General features: G+C 44.4%; 1 protein-coding gene across 1 annotated transcript; it reads left to right on the plus strand.

The window, feature by feature from the left end:
• Positions 1-8,849: 8,849 nt before the first annotated feature.
• Positions 8,850-9,995, plus strand: LOC125545102 (uncharacterized). Its single transcript, XM_048708968.2, has one exon. It carries the CDS (start codon positions 9,146-9,148, stop codon positions 9,611-9,613), a length of 468 nt encoding a protein of 155 aa, XP_048564925.1. The 5' UTR covers positions 8,850-9,145; the 3' UTR covers positions 9,614-9,995.
• The last annotated feature ends 517 nt before the right edge of the window (positions 9,996-10,512 follow it).

The following is a 10,512-nucleotide window of genomic DNA, read 5'->3' on the forward strand; positions in this document are numbered from 1 at the left end:
TATTACAAAAGGAAAAAAATGATCAACAGAAGAGTCAGTAAACAAACATTTACTGTTGAAAGTTGGTCTGGAAAGAAAAGAGAAAACTCGGAATGATAGCAAACGTGAAGAACTACATCATCTTGAGACATATCCCTAGTGGCCACTCAGTCGGAGGGGCCGGCGGGACAAAATACAAGATTGTGTGATGGCACATGTCCTACAAACGAATCATGTAGTGGCGACTTATTATTGCTTTGGGGACAAATCCAACACTATGTGATGGCACACGTCCAACATATCTACAGGTCACTTGCAAAGCCTTTTGGATCAGGCGGTCCCTTGATCTTGAAGCTTGGCTTCTTTCTTCTTCTTTTTTACAGAATGAAGCCTGTGTTTGCTTTACACAAAGTAAAATTTGCGTCGACTTGTAGCAAAACAAGCGCCATTAAAAATTGCATAGACCTAGATAGCGGGGAGTCATGATTATGGATGGCTGTGTGTGTCCATCTTTCCCTTTCTACACGAATGTTGGCACTTGGCAGTCCCCAAGTAGTAAGTGGTACTCGGACCTCCCCACTTGGACCGCAACATGAGGGAGCCCACTTCGATTTCGACGTTACTGTGATTTGCAGCGAATAAAACTCCAGTACATTTCGCATCAAATAAGATCCTGAGTACCGACTTCTTGCTCCCTCTCGGGCACCATGGGTCCAGGTTTTCGAAAAACTCGAAAATCGTATTTCAAAGCTTCAGAAAAAATCTGAAAAACTTCAGGTGTCCATGCATAGGGATGTATACCTCATTTCTGTAAGAAAATAATGATGAAATACGTTTTGGTGTGAGCTGCACACACAAAAACAAAATCATGGGCTTTCATAGTGAATAGTGCATGTGCTAGAAGTACATGATTTTGGTTTTTTTAGCTTCTTGCACCAAAACATTTTTTTCATCATGAAAATTTAGATATATTTTTTGAACATAAAACAGTAGGAAAGGACCCTACCATGTCTCAGATTTTCATCGTACATTTCTCATGATGATTTTTAAGCTTGCACCAAAACATTTTTTGGTCATAAAAAATGGGATATATTTTTTGAACATAGAACAATAGGAAAGGGCCCTACTGTGTCTCAGTTTTTCATCAATAAATGGGAATGGAGGAGTTAGATGGGGAAAGAAAAATATTACAAGCGGTCTAACTAGGCTTGCATGCCTTCTTTCAAGCTACGTTTGGCTCTCTTCATAATTATGACATTAGAATCCTGGTCTGATTGTTAAAAATGATATGGTTCATGTGTTTCCAGATATTCCAGCATCCAGCAATGAGTATTTCTTTGAAAGCTATGAAAATTTACAGAAATTTAATATACTACATCCCTATGTACATGTGTGTTTTTCATATATTTTTTAAACCTCGAAAATACAATTATTGTTGTTCCGTATGTTTTTTTAAAAATCGAGGCTCCATGGAGCAAGGGATCAAAAGCCACTTCCGCATCGCTCTCATTTACATATTTCATTTATGATCATATTTACGTATATGTATTCACCAAAAATATGTATATGTAATATATATTGAGTGCTATCGTGGTTTTGGGTCCTACTTGCTCCCGAGCCATGCCATGTAAGTTGAAATAATTTTTAAAACTAGATTGTCTAAAGCTTCATCTACAATGCTAGGATATTCCAACTACATATTTGACTCACACATCAAGAAAATGTAAAATATAGTTAAAAAAGAAGATAAATTTTATGATGCTTCTAAATTAAATTGAACGTCTGCTTCGTGTAATATCATGAGTAGTATTACTATAACCCCTTGGAAGGTAAGATGTTATCATGACTACTAACTATAGCTAATTGATCGTGCATTGCAACGAGGGCATACATATTTTAGCGGTTCAACACCAATCGTGTCTGACTTAAATCTTACAGCTTCGTATATTCATATTTTAGATTTTGGTAAGATCTGATTTGATTTGATTATGGGTAGGGGAAGACAAAGAATGATTTTATTTAGGTGAGGTTGATTTGGTGTGGGTATGGGTAGGGGAAGACAAGGGAAGTTTTGATTTAGTTGAAGTTTTTTGTCAAATTTGATTTGATTTGATTGAATTAATGCAGGGCGTGGTGGAGTGGGACATGGGAAAGGTGGAGGTAAAGACCAACGTACAACAACCAACTCTCCTTTAATAGCATAGATATGAAAAACATAGTTATAAGTTAAAGGACAATGCTAAACAAGGAAATATACCCACTAGTAGAAAAAACGAGCATTGTAAGTGGCCCTTGGAAGCAGTTGTGACCAAGCAGAACGAAGTCGGTTGCAATCCCCACACCGGCGGCTGTTTATTTTGTCATAGTAAGCTCTAGAGGTAGTTGGTAAGCTGAAACTGCTTGCGGAAAAGATTAGAGGTGGTTAGTTCTACGACACCACCCCTAGTTTCCGAACCAGTGCAAGCAGTTTCTCCAAAAAAAACCTCCTACGGTTGGTGGGTACATCTGGGCGCAACCTTTTCCTTCCCATTGTTTAAGGGTTATCACGAACCGCCTCTTCATTTTTCGTCCATTTCACTTCCCATTCCCTTCCCCAGTCCACGGCCAAACCCTAGAGCCACCGACACCAACTTCAACTCGCCGAGCACGTCGACTCTTCTATGCTTCTTCCCCATGACCTCATCGACATATTATACTATGCTAAACCGAGGGCGCAGAGATGGATTAGCCCTTGGTGGCGGCGTGAAGGCAAATTGATCCATCTGTGGTGACGCAGTGGTAGACCGGTCCATCCGCAACAGGGAGGTGGCATATCGGCCCATCCACGGCGGTGCGGTGGCACCTCCACCCATCCATAGCGGTGCAATAGCGTCATCAATAAAGATGGCTCGGGGAAGGGGTGAGTTGGCAGCTCCTTGGAGGGCAATGCCATCGCCGACCCGCACTGAGGCCTCCTCGGGCGTACTCATATCCGGCACAGTGAGCTCCCAAGTGTTACTGGCCTTCACACCAATGGATTTTTTAGTGCTAGTTGTTTTATACTCCCTCCGTAAAGAAATGTAAGAGCGTTTAGATCACTAAAGTAATTATCTAAACGCTCTTATATTTCTTTACAGAGGGAGTACTTATGAATTTTATTTGTAGGGTTAGATATTGTATTCTTATGTATTTTATTTATAGGGTTAGCTATTGTATGATAATGGATTTTATTTATAGGGTTAGTAGTTGTATGCTTATGGATTTTGTTTGTAGGGTTAGATGATATATGCTTATAGATTTTTGTAGTGGGTGTTGCATGAGCTTAGAGACCGATGATGAAACTTGCAGCCTTTACACATACCTGAGGTGTGGCTAGTTTTGGATTGTATGTGTCAAAGAACAACTTAACTTTTTTAACTCATGGTAGACAAGGTAGGTACATCTTTGATGTCGAAGATATCAAAAATTAAGGCTAATTGTGTTATCTAAGGTCTGTATGTTCTATGTGCCACCAAATTAATTATCGACGCGGTTCAAAACTAGTTAAGAGTATTCTTTTGAAACATATTTCAATTTTAGTTGCATAGTACAAAAACCCCGCTTATGGATTTGAGGTTTCTTTAGAAGGATTTCATTGAATCGCAACAATAGATGAAACCAGCATAGTCTCTTAGGTTTGCCGCAGCCACATGCTTCCTGGAGAAGTAGAGAGATTTAGCAATTTTTATTTCTTTTCCTTGAGTTGTTGGTAGGGCACTACTCGGAAAATGATCGACATGATCTGGACAAATTACAACAAACATGTGGCCTAAGTTGGGTATGATCTTCTCAACAATTTTTTTGAATAAATAAATATAATAATTTTAATCCTAATATCTGTGTATATCAGAGGGCATATTACCTTTTAGTTGCACCACACTAAAAACTAATCGGGTTGGAGTCGTACAAATGACTTCGTAGTCATCAGATTGGCCGCACATGTCCACACCCCAGCCATTGCTTTTGTAATGGATTGGACTTAGGTATGATATATTAAGTACATGCATTTATTAAATCGATGAATATATATTATGTTAATTCTTCCTAACTTTGTTCTATGCAGAGTTATAATTTGGTTACGTTGCACGAACGAAGATGACTAGTGGCGCTACAAATTTACCTGTTTATGTAAGCACCAACAGATTTCTTTTTTTTTTAACATGGTCCAGATGCAAATCACTCATATATACGCGCATACACTCACCCCTATGAACGCATAAATGCACACCCTACCCCTATGAGCGAAATCCTAAAATAAATTCAGGATAAATGCGAGGACGAGGACTTAGACCCTGGTGGGCTGGGGATACCACTGTCCACCTAACCATCCAACCACAGATTGGTCCGCAGCACCGACGGATTTCATTAGAATTTGTTTCATTGTTGATTGGATTGGAAAGTTGGATATAGAGTGGTGAGATAATCATTCTCGCCATCTTCTTCCTATAGTTGGCCTCTAGCTTGGTAAGAGGCGCGACAGGTAGACCACTCGAGATGATGGGTAGTTTAGGAATCTTTGGATTTAGATCCATGTCCTTTCTCTAGTTTGTTATAAGAATGGTTTAGGAATCTTTGAATTCATATATTTCTTTCATATGTTTGATGTTAGCAATTCTTGAATTTATAAGATATTTCTTTCATATGTGAGTTGTGAACTATGTAAGATTGGTCAATAAATTTCAATGTGTATATATATATATATATATATATATATATATATATATATATATATATATATATATATACCAATATAAAAAGACTCAAAGGGACAAATCTAATTAATCTCGGTCATCAAATCATGTCAATCCAACGACCTAGACTACTTCAATGTCGAGCGCTCAACACATTTAGCGTGCAGTTAATTTCATGCCAAATATAATGCTAATCACATAATAACCCGCAAATAATATCCTACTTAATATCCGCATGCACTTAATATACTTCCAAATTAACGTGCATTGCACGTACACATTGACTAGTTATGTGATGTAATTGACTTCTGTGATGAATGACAATATTTATGCTTCTGCAGATGTACATATGATCTTTTTGGCATTTCAATTGCAATGAAACAGTATGGTAGAAATGTTACTAGACTATAGACAGTTGTATGCATGAAGTTGCTTCAAATGATGAGTACTTCGGGCGGGTATATATTGGAAGCCGTTGGTGGTGTGACAGAAGTTGGAGGCGGTTTTGCATGCCAGACCGTTTGTGGTGGTAAGAGCATCTCCAGTCGCGCCCGCAACAGGCCTTTCAGGCCATTTTTTCGGCGCCGGCGCGAAAAAACCGGTCCAGTCGTGTTCTCAGGACACCGAAAATCACCGGCTCGGCCCTTTTTTCCACCCGGCAGTCACAGGCCGAACACGGCGCACTGGGGAGCAGTTGGGGGTTCCGGCGCAAGGGAAAAGCGTGGCTGGCCCACGCCGTGAGGTGAAAAGTCAAGGTTTTCTTCCTAGACTCGCCTCCCACCCCCTGCGCCCTCGGCCACCACTAGCTATATCCCGGCGCCACCCGTCGCCCTTCACCGTTAGATAGTCATTCCCCGCCGGAAAAATAGCAGCGCTTCGCCGCGGCAGCCCCTCCAACAGCAGCTGGGCGTTTCCGACCGCGTAGGAGCAGTTTAACGGCGGGTACACACCTACCGGGCGCAAGGTGTTCGGCGATTTGCCTGCCTCGACGATGGACTCGGATGACGAGGAAGCGCTCGCCGCGCTGCTGGAGGAGGAAGCCGGGCGCAAGATCTGATTGAGCACCTATGGAGGCTCAAGGGGGACGTCGTGTGATGAAATACGAGTTTTTATTTGTTGAACTATATAATTTTTATTGAACTATTTGTTGTTGTACTATTTTGTTGAAGTATTTAATTTTTCTGTGATGAAATATGTGGTAAGAAAAAATTGTGTTGATAATTGAACGCCGAGACACGGCGAACCACGCCGAATATGGGCCTATTTCTCGTCCATATGGGCCCTTTATTCGCCCAAATGGGGCTGCAAAGTGGGTCAATTTCGGCGCCTGGGGGCGACGACTGGGCGCAAAACCGCCCCCAGCGCCGATTGTATCGCCGGCTCGCCCCCTGGGGGCGATTTTTATGCGTCCTGTGTGTGTGTGGGGGGGGGGGGGGGGGGGAGGGGGGGGGCAACGGCTGGAGATGCTCTAAGAAATTGGAGGTGGTTTTGCTATGACATGTCTGCGCACTTCTAAATTTGCTCTAAGAAATCATGCATACTTCTAAATTTTTATTTTTATCCCACTTGTTTCTACATGACATGTCTGCGCACTTGCTTCTTTTTACAAGCTAATCATTTTTATTTGGTCACCTTTCAACTTTAGGATCAAGATCTTAGTACTCACCTAATACAACGGGGAAATAGGAACACCGAAAGTCTCCTCCTCTTAGCTCGAGCTAATATGAGTTTGGTGAACGGTAAAATCTTAACAAATAGGTAAAAAAAATATATAAAAAAAGAATTTTTGGGCAGCAAACATTGGTGTGTTTGTGACATGAAAAAAATCGCATTTGTGAAAGTGTGGACAAAAAAATTGATGCTCTAAAATGCTTCCAAACAATCTTTTTGGAGCATTGATTTTGATGCTTTTTGCCCAAACCTTCACAAATTTTATTTCGTCACGAAATTCACGCATGTGAATCACACATCAATGTTTGTTCACAAGAAACCCCAGTTTTTTTTCAATGTTTGTTTGGATTTTACTGTTCACCCGAGTTCACATGAACTCGGTCTAAGAAACTCCACGTCCATAGAAACATCCACTTTTAAAGGCGGGCATAAATTTTGTTTTGGTATATATGGAAGTTATACGTGGGTCTTTGGTATAAAACAGCAATAATGCGTGAAATATCAGGACCCGACGGTTAACCTATGTAATGGTTTGGCCATGCATCTCCCTGGATATGCACGAGCACACCGACCGAACTGATGTCCCAGCATCCTCCACGTCCACCACACAGCCTGAAGAACATAATTTCCACAAGGATGGCATTTCCCATCCCTTCCAAGCCAAGTGGACGACCAGTTCCCCCAAAGTGTTTCTGTCTCGAAAATGACCGGATGGACAGCCCAGCGACAGCGGGCGGTAGAACACGGCCAGCCATAAAAGCATGCGGTGGCCGAGCAGAAGCATGTGGGCGAGCAAGCGAAACCTGCTGCGGTGGATATGGATCGTGGCAGCAGAGATGCGGACGTACGCAGCCACAGGGTCGTGCAACTGGTGCGCCCGAGTGGTGCAATGGCATTGCCTTATTGAGCCTGCCGGGGACGTGTGGTCCGGGCGCCACCCAGCAGCAGAGAGCAGAGAGCTTCAACTGCAATGGGTCGCTCTCTCCCCGTCCCGCCTCCGGCCAGTGGGCCCGCCACCTACGCGGCCTGACACTCCACAGCGCGCTGCATTATTTCTTTCTTTTCATTTTCCCTCCGCGCACCGCAGCCCCTCCCCGCCCTGCGCTCTGGTTGGCCGGAGCCCCGGAGCAGAGCCCACGCGTCGGCGAGCGCGCGCTGCGGGTGCGCGCCCGGGGGTAAGCCATGGCGGGCGGTGAGGAAAGTTTTCCCGGGGTTTTTATTATATATATCACGTCAGCGTCGGGCCCCCTGCTGACGCAGGCCCACCCTGTGACCGCGCGCCACGTCGTGGATGCAATCGCGGCCTGGGCCCCGTACGTAGTTCTGTCTCAGTTGTTTGCGCTTTCTCATTAACCTTCCTCGTGGACCGCACCCCTTCTCCCGCTGCCGCCCGCCAAACGCTGCGTCCACCCATGCGCTCCGCCCTCCGAGTAATTGAAACACACACCGTCATTTCATCTCTTTGTATGCTTTCTTCCTTTTTTTTTCTCTCCCAGGATTACACCACTCTTTCCTGAGGCTGAACTACGGCCCAAAAGTTATAACATGATCATATATAATCTTAAAAGTGATGCCAAGAGCTATAGAGGTGCTCTGTAGCGATAGTCTGGATAAACAACATAGAGTTTAGTCAACCATTCAGGGTGGCCACTTTAATTAAACTAGCTTTCTTTTTTTTTTTTTTTTTTTGCGAAAGCTTCCTTGCTTGCTAATGTCAGTAGTAGTAGATACTATAAAACATGCAAAAGAATCATACCATGTGGCACCCCTGTAATGGTATTTGTTTGCATAGATGGCAATATATTTTTTGTTTTTATATTTCACATCTTCCTAAAGTAGCAACAATTTATTATTTAAATAGTTTAAATTCAGCTGCATCAAATATATATTGTTCTATATATTCCAGTTTCCACAAGTTGCTCGTACTTATTTTGTACACTCCCGTGAGTTGAGAATTTTTTGACTAAATAAGTTATAAAAAGCAACTACCTTTTCTTGTTCTTCTTTGTAATAATTGTAAAAAGCAACTACAGCTTTTCTGGTTCTTTGTAGTTCAAAAAGGCAACTTGCTAGTATTCCCCACATTGCAAAATGTAGGACATGGTTTGGCTGTCCATTTTTGTACTTTGGCCATAAAATTTGCGTGCAATACTTTCTTGATAGTTTTAAAAAGTCAGAATCACCAGAAAGTGATTTTGACAGAAGCAAATGATATAAAGCCATGTATGTTTGTGGGTTGAGGCATGAATTGGACAAACACGATAGGCATACAAATTTTAGCAGAAGAAATGCAATTCTGTGTTTCTCTGCATAAAAACGAGCCAACAGTTTCCAAACAAAAACACCATACGTACATAATAGTATATGTGATTCCCCGCAAAAGAAAAAAAATAGTACAGTATATGTGATTGTTGTGGCTGTAGCTGATTATCCCTTTTTTCTCTAGGTCACATGCGTAGCCAGCGGCCCCGTATAATCCTCCAATGCGAGCGCCCGCCCGGTCTCCGCGTTGTCTCCATCGTCCCGTCCATCCATCCAAAGCGGGCTCGCGGCTCCTCCCCCGAGTTACTGCTCTACTCCTTCCAGGACGCCTCGCTAGCTCCCTCCCAACTCCCATCCGCGTGTATGTTGAGCTAAAAATCCCCCACAATGCCAGTAGCCTTTGTTCGTACATGGCCAGGACCAGCCGCAGCAGAAGCCCTCGCTCCCCTCTCTTCCTTCTGAGACGAACCAGATCGCCTCGCTGCTCTCCTTCCTGCCGGCCCATCCACTAGTGAGCTCAGCTGATGGATCACCGGAAGCAGCAGCGGAGCCCCAGTCCCCGGAGCGGCGGCAGCTCGGGCAAGGGGGGCAGCAAGGGGGGCAGCAAGGCGGGCGGCAGCGGGGGCAAGAAGCCGATCAAGGTGGTGTACATCTCCAACCCCATGAGGGTCAAGACCAACGCGGCGGGCTTCCGCGCGCTCGTCCAGGAGCTCACGGGCCGCCATGCCGACCCCTCCAAGTACAATACCGACGACGGCGGCGCGGCCCAGGAACTCAGCCCGGAGGGGAGCGCGGCTGGGTCGACGCCTGACGCGGGCGCCCCCGGCCACGCCGCCGCTGGAGGGCAGCCGGAGCTCGCCGCCGCGGCGTTCGGCGACGGCGACCGCGACGAGGAGGAGGACATCTTCGAATCGCAGCTGCTGGACAACGACTACTCCGTCTTCTCGCCGCCGACGCTCCTCTACGACTACCCGCACAGCAACAAGGTGTAGTGACCAGTCACCCCCGATCCCTTCCGCACGCTAGCTGCATGTTAGCTGACGGCCTGACGCGTGTGCGCCCGCTCCTTATTTGCATGTCATTTGAGGATTTCGCTGTATTGCATGTGTGTGCCGCTATGATTTGTGCGTGCGTATGATGATCTGCTAGCTCCAATTTAACCCGTCGCATCCCCATGATCGGCCTCATAATTCCCCTATACACATATCTATTTGGGGTCTCCGTCTTCTTCTTTCCCCTTCTCTTGTGTGGACAAGGCTGTAGTGATGCAATGTGCTACGTAGTGTACATGTGTACATATGCCTAGATGTTTCGGCAATTGACCTTTTTCCCCAGGCCGGGGTTCGATTATTTCATACTGTTTCTCTGATTTTATGATCACTTAGTCCACCTAGCTAGTGCTCTCTTTGGCATGCTCAGCTGGCAATTTCTGGAGCACCACCACTTGTGGGTGTTACTTTCGGTATGGGGAGCTAGCGTGGGCGTCCAAACTGTACTTGATCATGCCTAGGCAATGTGCCATTAAGCAGTATGAACGTGTCTCTGAAATCCCCGCGAGACACGATCAAAGCCGAGCCTTATACACGAGAGCAATCACACGACTGAAACAACTCTGAAAAATTAGCGTTTCATTAATTATAGGCTTATAACACATTCCTTAATTTCTTTCCCTTCATTACGTCTTGGGTGATCAAAGATAGGAGCCGAGTCTCAAGAAAGCACACAAGTGCTGCATGCCATGCTGCAGTACCACAATTCGCTGCATGCTGCTTTTTACTATTCTTTTTCACAATTCTTCCGAATCTAGATGTTTAGCATCGTTTGACTAGTTTTTACCCTAGTCCTTTGGTTCTTCTGATCCTATTTGCTTCATTTTATTGATTTTAGTTGC

Source organism: Triticum urartu, chromosome 3A (assembly GCF_056163025.1).
Source record: "Triticum urartu cultivar PI428250 chromosome 3A, HENAU_Tu73, whole genome shotgun sequence".
In the NCBI taxonomy this organism is placed as follows: Eukaryota; Viridiplantae; Streptophyta; class Magnoliopsida; order Poales; family Poaceae; genus Triticum; species Triticum urartu.